The sequence below is a fragment of the Echiichthys vipera genome, assembly GCF_963691815.1.
Source record: "Echiichthys vipera genome assembly, chromosome: 12".
Taxonomy (NCBI): Eukaryota; Metazoa; Chordata; class Actinopteri; order Perciformes; family Trachinidae; genus Echiichthys; species Echiichthys vipera.
In genome coordinates this window covers 7,303,781-7,324,357 of record NC_139837.1, presented here as the reverse complement: position 1 = coordinate 7,324,357, position 20,577 = coordinate 7,303,781, and the positions used below count along the sequence as shown (strand labels likewise).

Below are 20,577 nucleotides of genomic sequence, written 5' to 3'. Positions count from 1 at the left end.
ATTTTTCATCAATTGGTCAACTACATTTTTTTCATAACTGACATATTAACGTCATGCCGACACCCTCGTAATAATTTATTACATTTCACTCACCATGGCTCGCAGTAAAAAGACATTTGTGATATTTGTGACATGAAATCATGTAAAAAGGCATCTAAATAGAACATGATACAAGTGCAAAATCGTATTTTACAGTGAGGTAACACAATCGCATCATAAAAACCACCCCTCATATTCCTAAATCTATTTGTAACATATTTCCCCTAACATGGTCCAACTGCCAAACTAATTCACCGACAACTCATCTTTTATTTGCTGCTTATATTTGACAGTAATTTGGTAGCAATAATCCAATAGTATTACAGAAAATGTCATACACCTTAACGTTTCACAGTCCTATGTAACTGTGCTGAGTTCAAAATAAAAAAAACATGACTCCATAACGCCCCGCACACATCCTAAGCTTCCAGAGAGAAAAAACAAATCATCTTGCTTGGCCATATGTTTCCCTCAGGTGTCATTCTTCCGCTTCACGTATCGGCCGTCTGATTGGTTACCAGATTCCGCTGGATCTACCTCCAGGAGGAGCGAGGATCCTGGCCGAGGATCTCTTTGGGAGGTTGTCATCGATCTGGGCACCTGGGAACGTGATGATGTGAATGGGTTCAGCAGTGAAACACGAGGAACTTCTGTTTCCTCGTAGTATGTAAGTGCAGCTCAATCATCTTTACTTGTGGTATTGTAAAGGGTTATGCTAAGCTTATGTTAAGTTAAGTTCCAGGGGGGTTCAAGCAAGTATACTCATCAATTCAATTCCTCTTATTCCATTTCAAATGCTACTTAAACCATTTCTGTTTAGCAGCCAGTATGGGTGTAATGTATGTACATAGTGCATTTATGACATTGAATCTGGCCCTTCTTTTGCCTGAATAATCATTTTTTAATCAAACAGAGCAAACTGTAAACTTCCAAGGCAAAATTAATTCCCAGGCACTAGAGCTGCTCAATTATGGTAAATTATTATTTATTAACTATGGTATTATTTTGGTCAATATTGAGATCACGATTATTTAACTCATTAACTTTGAAAACATTTATTGAATGAACTTTAAAAAACTTGCTGATTTTTTTGGGGGAAATTTAAATATAATTCAACAAAACAAATACAAAAAATAAACAAAATATAGATAAATAAATAATATGAAAATATATACACATTTAAAGATAAAACAGTACATCAATATAAATAAGATCAAATATGTGGTAGTGCACTGCCATAACCGACTGAAAACACCTGAGCATATAACCGACAGTTTGGTGAACTATGGGGGTGCGCTGGACTTTGCAAGCCAAACTCCTTACTGAAACTAAAATTTGATTAATCACACAGCCCTACCAGGCAGCAACATATTGTACATTTGATGCAAAATAATTTCAGTAAATATTCCCCATTGGTCTAAATGTGTACTGGGGGCGGTTCCCTGGTTGCTTATGTGTGAAGGTGCTGTCGATAAATAGTGTGAATCCGGCCACAAAACTTTGTTACTTGTCAGACCCCGACAATCTCCTAATTTCCTATCCAACCTCTACTGTCCCAATTAAAATGATTTAAAACGTATAGTGGGGAACTTTGAAGTCTGAATATGTATATAAATGAAGAATATAACGGAAAAGAGGATGTGTATGACTTCTAATATACCTTGGCTTGGCAAAGCAATTTGTAACATTCTTTTATAAAGGGCTATAAAAACAAATTTCTTAAATAGGGCGCCCTCAGGCCAATATAGGTTGGAAAATCAGTGACAGAATAGCATTTCTCTAGATTTTACCAAAAAGACTGCAGTTAGTATGAAAGAATGCATCCTAAAAAATACTCCCTCTCTTACACATCATATAAATTAAAAATAGAAATATTGATATCTCAGTGAATCTGTTGATTCTTACCAGACAGGCTGAAGCTGGACTCTTGGAGGTCCCTCACACCCCCGTGCCGGGTGCAGGGGCGTGTTGGAGTGCCCACATCTGAATCGCCAAGGTCCCTCTTTCCCGAGTTGACCACTGCAACCACATCACCCGTGTAGGGCTCCCGCTCGACAGCTTTCACAGCCTGGCACTGGTAGGTCAACATGTCAACACGCATACACAGATATATTACACACATTAATGCATACATCCAGGTTAATGAATATGTGAATGCAAAAAAAATAAAGTCGTTTCAAATAGTTTTATACTGAATTGTAAACATGAATAGAAAATGATTTCTTAGAAGAAACTAGTGAAGTAGCAGTAATAATAGCATTAGTAACAGAGTACTAGTATAATATTATTTTCAAGCAGAAATACGGTGACTTAATAGTGATATCACTCAAGCAGAATTAAGATCACTTATGTTGAGAACTTCTTCTTTTGACAACCAAGATAGCAGCTTAGCTGGACTACAGCTCAATATCAACACTGGTGTACTTTGTCAGAGGTTGAATTGTGATACATTTTATCCCACTGCCTGACACTGACTCTGGTGCAACTGTAGCGAGAAGGTTGCATGTTTAAATCATGTCAGGGTCAAAATTTATGTTTGTCCATCTAAATAAAAAAAAGAAAAAGGAAAAGAGTGTGCGACCACTTCACAAGAATACGACCAAGGATAGAGAATATAGTCTGCAGCTTGCTTTTCTAGCGCATGTGGGCCGACACAGACCCTTGTGGCCATGGAAACCATTATTGGCCTACAGTGTGCAAGAAGTAAAAAAGGAACCTACAGAGGGAAACTTAAAAATGAATTAATCAGGAAATAAGAGAGAAGGAGGGAGAGAAGGGAGGCATGAATGAATGGAAAAAACAATTAAGGAAACACAGGAAGGAAACAAGGTAACTTCAGAGGGAAGATTAAGAAGAAATCCGAAGAAGGTAATAAGAAAAGAAAGAAAGAAGAAAGGGATGGGGAAAACAAATAAGGAAACAAAAAAAGGGAAACGAAGTAAACAAGAAATTCAAAGAGGGAAACTAGAGAAGGAGTCAAAGGAAGGAAATAAGAAAAGAAAGAAAGAAGGGGAGATAAAAAAGAAATGAGGGAGAGAAGAAGTAAAGAAGGAAGGAAGACAGAAGAGAGAAAGAAGGAAACAAAAGAAGGAAAGACAGTTCTGTCTGCTACCTTTTCCCTCTGGACCATCTTCTTGTAAAGGTAATCTGGGAAGGTCCTCAAGGGGCAAAACTTTCCAGAGCCCTCGGCACACGTGAATATGCCATTTTCATAGACCAGACGGCCACGGCTGATGGTCACCAGGGGTACTCCATGACAACGGAGACCTTCATAAAGGTTTACATCTCCTCCCTGGACCTGGTTATCCACAGAAATGGTTCTGCAGACAGAGATGGAAAAGAAAAAGGTGAGGTGAGAGAAAGGTTAAATCAGACAAAAAGCTAATCCGCTCCAGAGATTCGAGAGATAAAAGCTGCAGCGAGGCAAGGCGGTCGATGAATGGATGGATTGAGTTTCATACTTGGATCCCTCGGGGTCCCAGACCACCACATCAGCATCTGCTCCTGGGATGATCCTTCCTTTTCTGGGGTAGAGGTTGTAGATCTTGGCTGCGTTTGAGCTTGTGACTGCAACAAAGCGATTCTCATCCATTTTACCTCCAATCTGTGAATTATAACAAAGTATCACACACAACATCTGACTGAAACAACTGATTTCAGAAGCAGATGTTTCTTTGGGACTTACTTTGTGTTATGCCGTCTTTTATTTTGTTTTAAAAGTTCAAATCGATAACCACCAAAACAAAACAGAGCCAGACAGGAACGAAAGAACAACACATACCACTCCTTTCTCCCAGATGACGCTCATGCGATCCTGAATGCCAGGAAGCCCGTGGGGGATCTTTGTGAAATCATCCTTGCCCATGGCTCTCTGTTTGATGGTGAAGGGACGGTGGTCAGACCCCACAACATTCAGAGTGTCACTGCGGTCGAACAGAGTGAGATTAAAAGTCACATTTATTACTGCAGCGGTGGAGGGAACCAGAAACACTGACATCATATTACATTTAATGTGAGATTTTATAGCGTTTTCCTCACTTTCCCAGCAGGCTCATTAGAAAATTGGGAGTATTGGGGTCCAGGCGGAGAGGAGGCACGGTCACGTGGGCAGCAGCATGGGCCCAGTCCTGGTGATAGTACTGCATACCGTTCAGCACAGCGTGGGCTGTGGTTGTTTCACCGTGGACCACCTTACCTGTGGTTAGACAGTACAATATGGATGCACACTGGATTAAATGATAGGGAAAAGAGTGTTGTAAGCAAAGAGGCAGAGATTAAGCAAGCAAGAGATTAAAAGATTAAGCCAGTAAACCATGAGTTGTTTCACTCTAAAACACGTTGGGAAAACATACCAGTGACTATTTAAAAATCTATTTTTTTGTCCAGAGAATTACTATTTCAAAAGTTTATTTTAAAAACATTTTAAAGGTCCCTTATCATTCATATATTTCCAGGTTTATAACTGTGGCTTTCTACTAGAACATGTTTACACGCTTTAATGTAACAAAGGCTACATTATTTTACATCATACTGTCTGTGTAAATATACCTGTATTCACCCTCTTTCTGAAACACACAACACTTTTTGCGCAAGTTTCTTTAAGCCACCCTCCCGAAAAGCATTCTGATTGGTCAGTGTTTCCAGGTCTTCCACATCTGCGCTCTTGAAGAATCTGCATTATTATTGCAGGAATCATTCCAGGAAATATCTGTAACAGCACTGGACAGCGTGCAGGCTATATATATTTGTGTGTGTATATATATATATATATATATATATATATACCCTTTATACCTGTACAAAGCGCACTCATTTCTGGCCAAGTGAATGTCACAAGTGGGATTTTTGCCCAAATGACTTCAATTTCTATTTCAATTTGAATGACTTTGGCTGCCCAGCACTCAGACTGCGGAGCGGCAGAGAGGAGAAACTGATGAGCGCACAGCAAGCAAGATGGGAGTTATAATGTATTAATATCACATTTGATTAAGAACACATCATTCACAACATAGTACCTTTATAGAGGTAGCCTGGTGTCACGCTTTAACACACATTCGAGGGACTAATAAAGGAATTCTTCTTCTTCTTCTTCTTAGCATGAACGTTAGGAAAATCTACTGCCCCATCTGCGCTGGCATCTATGTGCCTATGTGGTTAATTTACATTTTAGGGTTTATAAAGAACAAAATCCGAGTTTGCCATCATAAATCTCTCAAGGTGAATAAATTTGATGGAGCTATCCTATTAATGTATAATTAAAATTCCAAAAGTAAATCTGTACTATCATCGGCACTGCATTTCTAAATTTATATTAATTGCTTTGGAAAAATTCCCAAGATGATAATGGGAATTGTAGCAGAAAATAGTTCCTACCCTGCATCTTGGCTGTAGCCACGACGTCTCCTGCAGACATACTGGACACATTGACAAGATAGATCGGGCAGTGGGCCTATCAGAAAACACACACACACACACACACACACACACACACACACACACACACACACACACACACACACACACACACACACACACGTTACAGTATGTAATATAAGAAAAATAATCTTGTCTTTTCATCATCATATATTTCTTTAGTTGTGCTGGAGAGATCTCACTCACCCTGTTGGCGATGGTAATTGCCCTGTGGGCCGCCTCTGCCTCCAACTGTAATGAAACAGAAGACTGTGAGGAATCATAGTGAAAAACTAAGATAGAGACTGGATTTATTTCATCACTGAAAGAAAGAAAGAAAGAAAGAGTCTAAATATAATAAACGTTTATTTTAAATCCTGGCTACAGTATAATACCTCTTCAGGTCTACTGATTTCAATTCCCTCTGGGCCACTAATGCCCAGGTCCAGTGCTTCTTTTGCGCCCTGGAAGAGGAGAGGAGATATCATGAATTATGTATACAACAAATTAATACAAAGTTCATTAAAAAAGCCATTTATGATCATTTAATTTCTCCAATAGAAATAATAGACTGGATGATGATGAGTCCCCCTCACCTCTGCCACCAGTTCCCCATTTTCAGCATGGACTCTTGCTATGGCTCCGATGTCCTTACAGTGCTGCAGAGCCTGGAAGAGCTCGCTGTCCCTCAGCATGAACATGTCCTTATAGGCCATGAACATCTGAAAGGAATTCACTCCGTTCTCCCTCACCAGCTTCTCCATTTCAGCTCGCACCTGCAGGAAAGGGAAGTGTAAATGGTCTCTAGCATCTCTCAGCTTGAACCAGTGTCTTTCTGTGTACACAGTAGAATCCAGATCTCAGCAATTCGTATGTACCCATAATATTTGGCAAAATATTTTTTTTGTGGATAAAGACAGTCTAATATATCTATTGCAAAAATCAGGTTTTTCATTATTTTTTACCAATGATTAACTATTATCACTAACACTCACATGCTGCTCACAGCTAATAGTTCAAGACTTAATGTTGTTTATTTTGCCTTAAAAGGAACTATTGTGGAAAGAAAAATTATCATGTGGAGAGGGAGGCACAGTGTTGGAGTACCTTGGGTCCCCACCAAGTAACTCCCACATGCAGAGCGTAGTCACAGCAGGCTTTGGGGTCCGCAGAGCTGCGGCAATTTTCGTAGGCTTCCAGCAAAGACTCATTCTTCTCTGGCAGAATGTGTCCAATCACCATGGTTGTACCCCCTGCTAGAGCAGCCTAGAAGAAATGCAAACAACGGCTCTCAAGTTACTTAAATTGAGGGTGTCATTGCTATCTGTATTGTGGAAACATCTTTAAGTCTGTTATTCTGTGTTTTTTTCAATTGCCATTAAAGACTAACATGAACTGAGGTTAAATTAACAAAATGATCAATAAACTAAGGCATTGAGTGACGTTGAAGCAGAAGATATTGATTTATTAAGCCCATAAATACTGAAGGCACGGTGATCCACTGATCAACGCAGCTCCTGCTCTAAGCATAAAAGAAGGCTCAATTGCCATTAATGCATTTTTTTAATAGTTATTTGCAGATGACTGCTGAGGGAAACATAAATCCTTCAGTAGTTAATGCACAGCTAGGATTGACTGCCCCTCACAGTATCATTTCTTTACGGTATAAGCACTTCTTACTTACTATCCTCCAAAAAATAGATTTAAATGTTTTAAACCCAAACTACAGCAAATCGTAATAACCCCAAAACAGAGTTTGTTTTGTGTCTAAGTGCATGTGTCACTGAGCATCTGTCAGCTGAGTGGTGTGTAGTGGGAGGGAGGACGAGGGGGGCGTGGGTCTGAGAACCATTGTCTCCAAGCACAATGGCGTGTGTGAAAAGGCTTTGCAGCAGTCTTTGCAGCAGTCCCCTGGTATCCATGGAAACAGATACTCATCTGCATTTGTCTAAGGACTTATTTTGGAGCACGGCGGCGGAGCAGGCAGGGAGGGGCGAGGAGGGAGACGGAGAGAGGAATGTGGAGCGAACAGTGGAGAATAGTGTCTGTCACCAGTGTCTCGCGGCCGCGGTCTGTCTGTCCAGTTACTAAAACATCCTCCGTCATCTCTCATACCACATCATCTCATAGTGCTACAGACTGATGAGTCATCATGGTGCCCTGAAGCAGAGTGGGATATCCCAGTCCGTATCAGCAGCCATGATGACTTCATTCTAGAGCCAGACCAATATATCGCTTAGCCGATATTAGGCACCTATTAGTATCTGCGAACCTTTTTACGAACATATAATGCAGGAAATGATACTTGGTCTGATTTTGAAATGGTTTCATATATCAATTATTATTTAAATGTTAAGCAACTGACACTGAACTCACAGTATTATTTTGCTTTTTATTTTCTTTTTATTTATTCTTTATTTTTAAATGGTCTGTGATTGACTGATACCGAACGTGAAGTTTATTTAACTGAAAATGTTTATATAAAGTATAATAATGTTAAAGTTTTTAAATACCTGTAACGGTATGGGTATTGACCTTAAAGATCCCATAACGGTACGACCCTACTTCATTCCACGAGCAAAAGTGCTAGATCATCGTTGTGTAATGATGGTGAAAGACACTCTTCAGCCTTGTGAAACTTCCAGGAAAATATTAGAACTATAAATCTACTGGTTATTTTTTGGAATAATTGATCAATCATTGTGTCTGTAAAATGAAAGATGGCCATCACAACTGTAGTTTGCATTGCAGCTTGTTCTTACATTTAAATGGTTCTGTGCTGTTTTCTGTACATGTTTTTTAAGCAATGATCCTGCTTCTGTCCGCGGTTTATCTGGTTCTTGATTATCACCCGCAATTTCAAAGCGGGATTTGTGACATCTGGCTCTCTGAAGAGCATTTCAACAGTCTACAGATCAAAGTGCAGGGTGTTTGTTCCAACCAGCAGTCTAAAACTCAATCTTTACAATCATAGGAGAGTAAGAAAAGACAGAAAACCTGACATCTCGGCTAAAATTGGCATCAGTTTCACCCAACTCTGTCTGATATTAAAACCAACACATTATATATCGAGATATCATAACACAAATTATGTCAACTAAATATTTACTATCATGTGATTTCACTTGAAACTGTTATGTTCATTTTGCACTAATGACAAAATACTCTTACTTTTAGTTTGTCAAGTACTTAAATCACACAAAAATAGGCTTAACCATGCATTTTTTTCATACAGACTATTACTATTTATTTATCTAGGGGAGATATCCAACTGAGTCGAGATAAATTTAGCACATTAAGTAGAATGAGAATACTGATTCTGCAGAAACATGGTTCTTATTTCATGCTCTTGCCTTACTTCCAATCTAAACCCTTCCGTCTTCATCTTTCTTGATATTTCCAGCAGGATGTTACCTTGGTGCCGCTGTAGAAGTCATCTGCCGTGGTTGCGTTCATGAAACTCTCCTCCAGATGGACGCTGGTGTCGATACCCCCGGGGAGGACCAGTTTTCCAGAGGCGTCGATCACTTTGGCTCCACCTGGAATCATCAGCTCCTTCCCAACCTGCTGGATGATGCCGTTCTCGATGTAGACGTCGGCCTCCTGGGTGCAGTCGTCGTTCACCACCTTGCCGCCCTTTATCAGGATCCGCACCATCGCTGAGCTGGAAGACATGGCTATAGCTCTGTAAGGAAGAGAGAGAGAAAAAGATTTACCAATGGCAGCTGCTAAAGTTCTGGTAAAGTTAAAGCACTCAATTACAAAAAGCACAAGAAAAGTTACAGCTAAAGCAAGTTTTTCTACAAGAAACTTAAGAGAGATAACTTTTTACAGAACCTCATCATGAGACAGTGTAGTGAGTCAAGCAGAGACAAGAATCAGTGATGCTGCCCTGTAACCAGTCTGTCCGGCTGTGACTGACATCAGCTACAAGACTGAGTAGGCTGTGTCGGTCACTGCCTGCGACCTGACCTCCGAATAGACAGTGACGTAGTGGTGAATAGAAAGAAGCGGAGTCCAGTAGACAAGGGCCAATGAGGCCATTATTTTGAGGGGACTAAAGCAGCATTAAGCTAATTACAATGATGTTCACTCAATATGAAGCTATACAGAACAAATGATAGTGCCTGAAAAATATGAACTAAGAAATTGAGGTGCCTTCCTTCCACTACATTCATGGAAAATAGCTCTGCTGTAGATCAGTAGCTCTCGAGATGAATCTAAGTCTTCTTATTTGCGAGGTATTGAATAGTTTTACCCCTTCAGCATCTGAAATGCTTCTAATGACGGAATCTGAAACGGTTATATCGCTGTTTGCTGCTCACAACTCACAGACAAAGCAAATTTAGATCATAAAAACCAACCTGTGATGAGTTATGACTTTATACTAAGGGGTCACAACCAAGGCTGTAGCTACCACTACGAACTATGAAGTCATGTACTTGGATTTTCTTCCTGGAAATTTGAGAATTTTAGCAACTTGTGAGATGTTTATATTAAAAAATTAAACATATACACATGGTTTGGTATAGACAGATTCAAGTGTTGTCGTTTTTTGACGCAGTAGATTTAAATCAGATGACTTTTGGACTACAAAAGAAGAAGAATGGATTCAGTATTCAGGGTTTTATTACCGTCTTCATTTTGCTAAATGTACATAATTGAAATGAATTCAATAATTCTTGTTAGTGTCAGCCAGGTCCAGATTTTGAAGGTGTGTTGGGGTCTCATGACTTCAGTGTTTTTACAGTCCTGGTCACAACTACAAAGGTCGCTCTAAACAGCACAAACATCACAGGAACAATAATTAAACATGTATTTTCTTAATATCAGTTAGTGGGTAAACTGGGTGTGACTATTGTCAGTGATTATTCTTCAATAACAAAGATCTTCGAGATCTGCCTCCTCCCTTCTCTTCTACACCACTGTATTGATGGTGTGTGTGTGTGTGTGTGTGTGTGTGTTTGTCTGTGTGTGTGTGTGTCTGTACACCCTGCGTGCTTGCGTGTGTGCGTGCATGATGCGTACGTATGAGGGTGCGGCAACTTTACTGCATGGCATGGACTCCTTCACACATCTAGATCTGATGGATGATGGGTTAGGATGGGCATTGATATTAACAGGCTTCAAGTTAGAAGAGGGGAAACACACGTGCAATATTTACGTGGAGGCAGCCCCAGACTACAATAAAGTTATTATTATAATACAGGGCCTATAAGTTGACTCCGGTTCAATAACAAAAAACAGATGAGCTTCTCTTACCTGTATTAAGACATGCACACTAACAAATAAAATACATACAGATGCAATGTATGAAACTGTAGTACACGTGTTTAAATGTCCACTTCGTACTGCCATTATAAAACTATAGGCCCTGCTACTATTGGCCAAATCATGTCTTTATATTTATGTGATTTGTCCATTAAATCTATTAAATGTTTGCTATAATTCAAACGCAATCGCAGATAGGTGTCAGTCAGTATCAAACAGAATAAAATATCGCGGCAAACAATGTAATTTTACTTCAGAAGTGTGATCGCGGTGGAATGATGACACTTCCACTTGACACAAAGAAACCGGTCTCCATCCGGCATGATCGGCTGCACGGCGCTCACTGGCGACCTAGAAACCGCCTTCCCAACTCTCAGACCGCCCTAGTCCCTCCTCTCACTCCTCCACGGTGAAGACAAGCTCGCTATCTCGGCGCAAAGTGGCTTCACGTTATAATCACACAGCCCTATACTGCCAGGTTGCATGGTGTATTGTACTTAAGGGTGTGTATAGATCCTGGGAGGGTGGCAGGAACAGCATGCAGGGCAGTCACCCAGACGAGTGTAGCTGTGTGTAGCCAGGGGGTATGTGTGGAAAAAAAGGCTCCAGGGGAGGATTTCCTCCCCAAGACGCTGCAGCCAACTAGTCAGAATAATGCTGATGATGTGGACCACATACCTCCTCTATGGGCCTGCTGCTGCTGCTACTGCTGCTGCTCCACTCGGCTCTCCTTTCTCACAGGAACAAAATGCTACACAATCCGTGGATGGCACTTCCCAAGGAGATACACACACCAGATGGATGCCTTCCTGGCCGGTCCGGTACCAGCAGACCGCAGCATCATCACCATCAAGTCGACAAAGACATGCAAGTAAGACTTCCGGTTATGCATTTCAAAATAAAACCCGAATGGTTTTCCTTCGCAAAGTAGAAATAGGGAAAATTAGATGTCAGACTCTCACTACTGCATTCAAGAAGCAATTTGCATGACATTGAAAATGTGTTTGCTCTCATCTTGGGAACATGTTTTCAAACTATTTATTCATTTACATTATACTACAATCAAAACGTATATACTCCCCATGCCATACTGGTTGGTAATAAAATCAATAAGTGACATTAATCCGTTAATAAATATCTCAAAACTAAAAACAATGATGCAAATGACTCTTTGGGTGACCCAGTGTGTTGCATATGTTTAGGAAATGGTCATATAATAAGATGTTTATAAATATATTGTTGAAATGTATAATGTCTTCTTCTTACACATATGTATATTACAGCAATGCAATTCATTTAAATAATCTGTCCAGTGTTTACTTTATCAAATACAAAATGTTGCAGTGGCTTAATCATCTTCTTTATTTTTGTTTAATATTGTTGATTTTATTTTTTTGTCTCTGGACATATTTCTATGCTTTTGTTTTGTAGGCTAATCGCCTGTTTTCCGGTACCATTCCACCTTTCTGGGGTTCACTTGATGCGGCTCGCAGCATCCAGGCCGTGAGACGGTGCGACGCTCCAATCAGCAGCGCTGAGTGAAGGCTTGGTCGCCTAAGCAACCAATTACTCTGGACGTAGGGCGTGTCCACTGTAAGGAGGCTGTACCACTGTCACAGGAAGGGGGTGACATTAAGATAACAGCAGGGTGAGGCTACATAATAGATTATTAGAATGCATAATCATCACCATTATTGTGGATTTAATGGCTTACGTGTATGATAATTGCATATAGTAGTAGCATAATGTTCTTTATATCTTCACTTACACAACCTGGGCTTGATCTGCAGCCGTTATAATAGAATTAAAAATAAAGCAAATTAATAATATATTCACGAGCACATGGCATTAGTAGGGAATGAAAGTGCAAACCCATAAACTCTGTGTGATTAATGGCTAATTGAAAAGGCGATAGAGTGGCCACATGTTCAGCAGGTCTTATCAGAAAGGAGCTGCAGGGAAACTCCCTTATTTAAAGCTGCTGCTGGTGGAGACCCAGGTGTCAAGACATTGCGTACCAAATCCCCTGCTGGAGGGCATGATGGCATGGAAACTGGAGCTGAATACCAATATCCACATCTCCTCTATCAGCCCCCTGATGATTAGAAGCCAAAACAGACTAATGTGAATATTAATTATGCTTGGAAACGTCCAACATCCAAAATATTAGCATTATAATGAGACCATGTGTCACAGAAAGCCCATTTTTGCCACTTGAGATCGTAATAACAAGGTTTTTTAGTATTCTGAGATAGTATCTCATAAATATTATGTGATTCGATCTCACCAATAAGTATTTAGCAACATTCAAATCAAAATCTGATAGCTTTTTTTGGGTTGTTTGCTGTTATATCCAGCCGCTGTCAATTAAATCTGATCAAACCACACCCACACAGTCCTGATGAAGCAGATTAACTGGGTTTTTCAGTTTATTTCTTTATAAATAACAATATTAACAATGTTTAATTTGACTGTGGAACCTTTAATAATACATATTTAATATTACAGAGAATATTTGAGGTTGAAAAATAGGGACTCCAACTCAGGTCAGGTACATTTTCTTGTTTAGGAATAAAAAAGGACAGGAGGTGGCAGATGTTTTTTTGCACAAAAACAATACATTTATTCAAGTGTTCTCCAGCACAAGTACATACGGAGCCTCTATCTTCTCTCTGGACACTAAACTTAAGTATGGGGAGAGGGGGCGTCGGAGTTGAGAATGACTGCTACATTTGCTGTACGAACTGGTCTTGAGGAAAAGCTTATAGGCCATGAACAGTTATGACAGAAAGAAAGTCACACAGAGTGTCAACAGTATCACCGAATATAGAATTATTGACCTGCCTTGAACAGTAAAACTCAAATGTTGTTTCTGATTTAAAAAAACATCAATTCAAAACAACATTTTGATTACAGACATGGAGAATATTACGGCATGGAATGTAGGATTAAGAAGCAATGCGTATTAAGTATACATTATGCTACAGTAAAAGTTATTACCGTTTTTTTCTCACGATTTTCCCACAGATAAGCACCAACTACAGCAATCTCTAGTCTAAAACAATATAGGAAACCTTTCATTATTTGTTATCCTTGTTTTTTTTCAAGTACAAAGTTAAAATGCCTTTGTTAATATATTTATATGAGTGAAATAATAGTTCTTTTCCGTTACTACAAGGAACTTAAAAACAGTCATTGTCAAGACATTATTTCTCTTCCAATCAAATATATTTTTCTTGTTTAGATAAAATGTTTAGCACCATCAGAAACACGGACAATCCCTCTTTTTAAAGTCTTACAAAAGGAAACAGAAGCAAAAAACACCACCATGTAGGGCTGTGCAGTGAAGTTGAGACCGTTCATCTTAAAGCTGTCCATAGGCCACTATTAAGATCACATGACATTAAATCTGGATTCACTTGACACAAACAAATCGGTACGATAAAGTAGTCGACTAGGAGTCTCCCTACATCTAATGCTCAAAGCAAGTTTTGAATCAAATTTGTCACTTGATTTTTTTTTTATCTTTATCCTAAGATTTTCCCTAATTTGATGATATATATTAGCAAAGAATTATATTTGTACATCTCATACGTAATTAAAAAAAAAAGATAAAAATAAATTGCAACCGGAAAACTCTATGTACAAAATGTACAAACATGAGGGGATGTTAAGTATTATAGGAGGGGGGAATAGCATCTGGTTAAAGTATCACAAAACACACGAGCTCATATTAAGCCCAGTGTGCACGGACAAAAGTGATGGCAATAAGGTCACTTAAGAAATTAATTACATTAAGAAATTAAATTTCAAATTTAGAATCTTAAATATGATATAGATAAGCGATAGCATCTGTGTTTTATTACCCTCTTTTTTCTTTGAGTGCCGACGTCTTCGTCAAACACTGTCAGTTTTTCGTTTTGACAAACTGCAGCCTAAATCCTCCATTTTTATCGCAGAGGTTACAATCAAGAGAATTTACTTTGTGAATGTAATCCAAATTCGGATCAGCAATTAAATTTGTCAACATGACGACTACGATTTTATCAGGGAAATGGCAAATGGCCGACTGTCCTTCACAAGGGACAAAATATAATACAAAGCGCATGACATAGTTCCCTAACTCTGGCTTACATTTTACAATCTTAATAGAAATAGACATTCTTTGTATCTGGGTAGTAACATACTGTATCACTGCTTTAAGACAGGGAACAATATGGATGATGGAGGAAGGGAAAGGGGTTACAAATGTCAATCCATCTACTGTACACTGAGTCAAATAACATGGGTTTCACATATCAAAATCCATTCTGTCACTTCTATTGGCACAGCCCTACTGTATACAAAAAGTATTACACGAGGGTAGATCAGTTCACATCATAAAACAAAACAAAACAAAAAAACAATTCACAAGAACCAATATTTTTTTTTAAAATATCAAGAAAAAAAGAAAGTATACATATAAAAGTGCTTTATAATGTTGATAAAACAGCACAAAATTGCTATAAAAAGGTAGAAGAACTTTGTGAAGCCGCACCATAATGTTGAGGATTTGCACCTGACAGTTTTTCAGTTTAGAGAGGTGGAAGTTGACGAGGAGAGTTACCCGGCCTGGTCACCCTCCCTCCCTCCAGCGACCACACTTACTAACAGTTGTACAGTAATGTCATTGGTCAGGATGAAACTAGAAAATAGTTTCACAGACGTTGATCTTAAGTTTTTTGACAGAAAACATCATTGCCCATGTGGCTAGCTTCACTCTCTGTTTGTGCAGATCCAGGCAGTGAGCCTGGGTGTGGCAAGGCTAAGAGATTAAATTAGCACCAGTACAAACTGTATAAAAGCTGTAAAATGCAGAAAAGAGCATATGCTCTATTTTGCAGTCTACTGTCTGTCACTTTCCTTTGAAGTGAACAAAAATGACACAGAACAGAACACAAGTTTTTTTCCAGCAACAGGTTAAAGAGCTCCGTATTGTCTAAAGTTGTAGTGCCACATGGGCTATGATGTTTCTCATCGTCTTGGAGCACCATGGTATTGTAACCATATTACAGTAGTACCTTTATTACCTTCAGTTGTGTATAGAAACTGTAAACAAAGAGGTATATGTGATCTGGTGTTTTGGATTTTAAGAGACACAGCTCTCGTGACACTGAAGAAAATCGCCTTTCTCTTCACATCTCTGTGAGGCTCAGTAGCTGGAAGCATGGGCGCACTGCCTGTTGCAGCCCCGACGTACAGTACGCTCACACAGCAGAAACATTTCACATATCTCAAAACCATTTCCTATCTTCCAGGTCTTTCCCATCGCATCGCCGTCTCTTTTAAAATACATGTTTTCTGTCTCAGTGTCTTGAGAAGAAAGCATAGTCTCAAGTATAGCTTGCACAAACAAATCAACAATACTTGATAACACTGCTAAAAGGTAAAATGACATATCAAAATTAAATAGAATAAGAATTACAATTCAAATACAAGAAATAATGTGAAATCTACGTCAACGTATCGCTTGCAAATTATACAAGAGTATAATTTGAGGATCAAGGCTCTTATTTCTATTCACAACAACAGTTGTAGTTCCTAAATGGTTCTGAGCGAGTTTCCTTGCTGCTCAAACACAGGCAAAGTAATCTTTGAGTGGTGCAAACAGGTGGCGGATAACCGGGACGCTCCATGATCTGCCCAGGAGCCTTTGCCTCGCCAGTCGGCTCATGTTGGATACATCCGTATAGTGAACTGGGAAGCCAAAGATCCTGACAGGGAAACCAGCCAGACACAAAACAACCAGCAGGACAGACAGACAGACAGACAGACAGGCAGACAGGCGGGAAGGGAGGGAGCAGTACAGGGAAAGACACAGGGAGATCATTTTGAGATTTTGATCGCTGACAGAGCTGTAAAAGGTGGTCTGAAGGACGATCTTTATGTTACATACCTCTCCATCTCAGTGCACCAGAGTATGTCTTCCTTCTCGTTCATGTAGACAGGGAAGTGCTGGTCCTTGCCCTGCTTGATGGAATTAGACCTGGTGGTGATGGTCCTCACTTTCTCAAACTGAAAGAGAAAAAAAGGGAAAAACAAGACAACAATATATTCCATGAGTCTAACACGTTCTATGTTTTTATCATATGATTTTACCTGTTTCATTACTACGTACATTACAGATCAGATCGATTGATAAAGATGAGGATTCTGTGTGGTAACGTTGTCAGTTCTGTGTTATGTACTTTTAAACTGTTACCTCCTGCTGCCACTGGGAGCCGCCTGTGTGCAAAGTTTCTTACTCCTGCTTTGAGCAATTCAATGTTTTTTTAGAGACTTCTCTTTATTGATCCCTTTGGGATGACCCCAGCAAGGAAATTGAATTTTCAGCAGCTTACAAAAACACAAGGAAGATATAAAAAAATACAGTATAAGATAACCAATAAACTCTTAGCTAAAAAAAAAAAAGAAAGTATAAAAAAAAATAAAAAAAGTAAACTATAAACTCTAAGTTAAATATTGTTGAAGTAGAGATAAAAGTACAGGTAAAATAAAATTCACAGAAAATTAAATCAGATAAGTTAAATGTAGATAAAATGTATAAGATAAAATATGTATGACTGTATATGACAGAAATGAGCAGTAACATTAAATTATTGCACTTAAATGGTGGATTAAGTTATTGCACAAAAAAGAAGATAAGTGTCCAGGTATGTAAGGGTAGATTATTAATTGCACAGTGAGTGGCTCCCACTCCTTGCCTTCTGTCTGTTTTTCTCGTTTTTTTTTAATAGTCTTTTATTTTTTTGACTAAAATTACAGTTCTGACGGTCACTAACTAGTTCCCTTGGTTTTGAAAGCATTCGCCAAAACACAATTCTGCCATCAGACTTTTAAATTCACTTATTGTGGGTCGCTTTGGACAGAAGCCTCTACCAAATGAATGTGATGTAAGGAATGTACATGTTGAAATACATATGTCCCAGCAAGTATTACACAAGTACCTTAGCTGTTCTGCCGTGTTCTAAACAGTCCTGGAGGTCCACCCTGTCATTGCACATGGCACTCAGAGGCCTGAAAAAGAGAAGAACAATGAGCCAACATGTATATTAAGACTTTAGACTGTATTACTTTAGACTCCATTTAACTAATCTGATGCTTGGCGAAGTAACTGCACATTTGTTTATGCTTTGCTGACTGTCGTCTGGGAAGACCATGCTAATTAGATTGAGTTGGTCGTCTTTTCAAATGTCCGCTAAAATAGACTTACTTACATACACCTGATTAGATTTAAACACAACACACACTCTGCTGCATTTATGGACACAGATCTTGATATTACTGAATGTGCACAGACATTTTCATTAATGTGTTTTGTGATTTTGACTCTCTCCACAAAAATGGGGACTAGGTACAACAGCCTTTTTGTCGTGCAACCTTGTGTTGTACAATGACAATAAATTATCTTGATATATAAAAAGTAAAAAGCAGATAGCTTGGATATACAAAGACATACAAACTACAACACTGAAGACAGGAGGCCGAGGGGTACAGGTAAAGAGGACAACAAGGCTTTTCATTCAAGAGTCTAAAGTCAAAGTACCAACTTCAGTCTACGAAGCTCCCAAGATTACAAAAGTTGCATATAATAGCACAGTCCTCATAACTTTAGAGTTCTTTGAATGTTTTATGCCATAGTCACTGAGTTCATTCTTAAAAACAGGAAAGACATGTTTAGAACCATTTAATTTGCATTTGTGGTATTTAGCAAGTAAAAATACAATATTTGTAATTAAATATTTTCCTTCAATTTAAATCTACTACTGCTGCACTGAGAACAGCCTTGCTTGCGATATTTTTTTTTAATTCTGTTATCTCGGGAATACAACCTTTTTTATTTGAAAATTGCACGATAATTACCTTGTTATCACAAGAAAACAAAAGATTGTTTCGGCCCCTGACTTATAATGTTTATCAGAGATTAGTAGTGCCTTCATGCACTGCATTCAAATCAGCCTTCACTACAACTCTGATCCACTCATACTGACATAGATGTTAAATACATTCAAACAGCTCAGATCAAGCTGAAATGACTTTGTAATATCTCTTAAGTGATGATGTGAAAATGCTTCGTTTTGAATTTGTATGTAGTTAGAGATGTCCTCAACACCTATCAGTCATTGTCAGGAATAATAATACATTTCTTTTCCCGGCAACAGACATTTTCCTTACAATTTAGTGGCATTTTCTTTTTAATTTTGGGACACAGATGACATGTTTTAAACTCACTGTGAGTATAATCCAAGTCATCTTATTTCGTGTGTATTTTTTATACTTTTTTGTTAACACCTTATTTTGAAAACCGGATGTAATCACACGTGTATCCTTCCTTCTGCTAACTTCGCCAAGTCCGTCACCGTCAGCTGGACCTGGGCCTTTTTAACTTCTGATCTCTAATAAGCATAATAAATAATAAAAGGAAACAATAACGAGTTAATTATCTCGACATAACAACAAATAATTGCAAGGACGCCTGATCTCAGCTTCCATAAAAATCAAATACACTAAAGAAAACATTATTAAAACGATAAGAAATATCTGCAATGGGAGGCGTTTGGATGAACTCTAGGATTTCTGACCTAAATGTCTCTGCAGAACAATCCAAAAACAAATATGAAACATTTACGTCTGAATTTTTATTATTATTTTATTTTAACTGTAGCCAATCAGAAGTCTCCTTCCATTCCAGCCAATCAGGTAAGGGTAGATGGTAGGGTATGATGACGTAATCACGTAGCGTAACACCTGCGCCAGTGAAAGCACGTCAAACGGCTGTTTGGAGTTGAACCTCTTTGGTCAAACGTTAAGTGAAAACATTACATTTTTAGCTTGTTTTAAACGGTTTTAAGTGGCGAAATGTATGCTAGTAAGTTCTGACGTTAACTTAATTCTTTAGATAATTATTTGAAACCTGTCCTGTAGCTAACTACCGTTTAAATTAGCTGAGTAGAGCAGAGCAGAGAGCACACCAGTTAGGGCAGGAGCCAGCACCCTTACAACCGTGCCTCCCAATACCAATACTAAGGTGAGGTAGTTTACTTCATTTAACGTGCTGTATAACCAGATACAAAGATGGCCTCGTCCAATTGACAGGGTGCAAAATTAATGTTTTTGTCCACTGACAAAATGGCAAGTGAATATTTAAATTTTACCTCTTTTTTTACAGCCACTTGTGTATTTTGCCAGCATTTGTATGCCTTGCCTCTAGCTGTATGAATGTGTATTTTAGTCCCCCATTTCACAAAGTGAATGTTAGGCTAAGTGTATTTTTTACACATTTTCTTCTTTGTCTTTATGCTGCTATAGTAGCAGATACAAATTGCAAGTACTTTTAAAACACATATTTGTGGATTTCTAACCCATTTTTATATGTGGATGTACATGTGTATATACAACAACAAATATTTCTATTTGCAAAATTGTTTTGTGGGGGCGGCCGGTGGAACAGTGGTTGGAGCAGTCATCCCATTTAAGAGGCTGAAGGTCCTCGAGGCAGCGGCTGCAGGTTCGACTCAGACCTGCGGCCCTTTGCTGCATGCCCCCCCCCCCTCTCACTCCATTTCCTGTCTGTCATATATACTAATGGCTTGAAAAACTGCCAAAAAAAGAATCTTTAAAAAAAAAAAAATGTTTTGTGGAGACAGTCATTCATATATAAATCACAAAATACACTTGTGACCCATCTGATACCATATGCAGGGTAATGTCCTCTCATTTTCAAACAGGTAAAAGTACGTACTGGAAATGTCAAATTTCTCCTAAATTATCCACCCACATCATTTACAGGATAGACTTCTTTTTATATTCACGTCA

At 38.7% G+C, this 20,577-nt stretch overlaps 2 protein-coding genes across 4 annotated transcripts in view; both read right to left on the bottom strand.

Annotated features, from left to right (window-relative positions):
* Positions 1-359: 359 nt before the first annotated feature.
* On the bottom strand, positions 360-9,126 carry dpysl5a (dihydropyrimidinase like 5a; the record flags this gene model as incomplete). Its single annotated transcript, XM_083923706.1, has 12 exons — positions 360-639; positions 1,945-2,113; positions 3,152-3,359; positions 3,501-3,643; positions 3,821-3,962; positions 4,078-4,234; positions 5,413-5,488; positions 5,659-5,703; positions 5,847-5,915; positions 6,048-6,227; positions 6,559-6,717; positions 8,866-9,126. The coding sequence occupies 12 exons, from the start codon at positions 9,124-9,126 to the stop codon at positions 554-556; spliced, it is 1,695 nt and encodes a 564-aa protein (XP_083779832.1). The 3' UTR covers positions 360-553.
* Positions 9,127-13,245: 4,119 nt separating this feature from the next.
* Positions 13,246-20,577, bottom strand: part of LOC310954631 (DNA (cytosine-5)-methyltransferase 3A-like) — a 42,342-nt gene continuing 35,010 nt past the window's right edge. For all 3 annotated transcript variants that reach the window (XM_083924215.1, XM_083924216.1, XM_083924217.1), the window contains 3 exons: positions 17,709-17,778; positions 16,658-16,776; positions 13,246-16,475 (listed from right to left, as the gene is read on the bottom strand). In XM_083924215.1, coding sequence (XP_083780341.1) covers positions 16,334-16,475; positions 16,658-16,776; positions 17,709-17,778 — 331 coding nt within the window. In that variant the 3' untranslated portion in view covers positions 13,246-16,333. The remainder of the gene's footprint in view (positions 16,476-16,657; positions 16,777-17,708; positions 17,779-20,577) is intronic.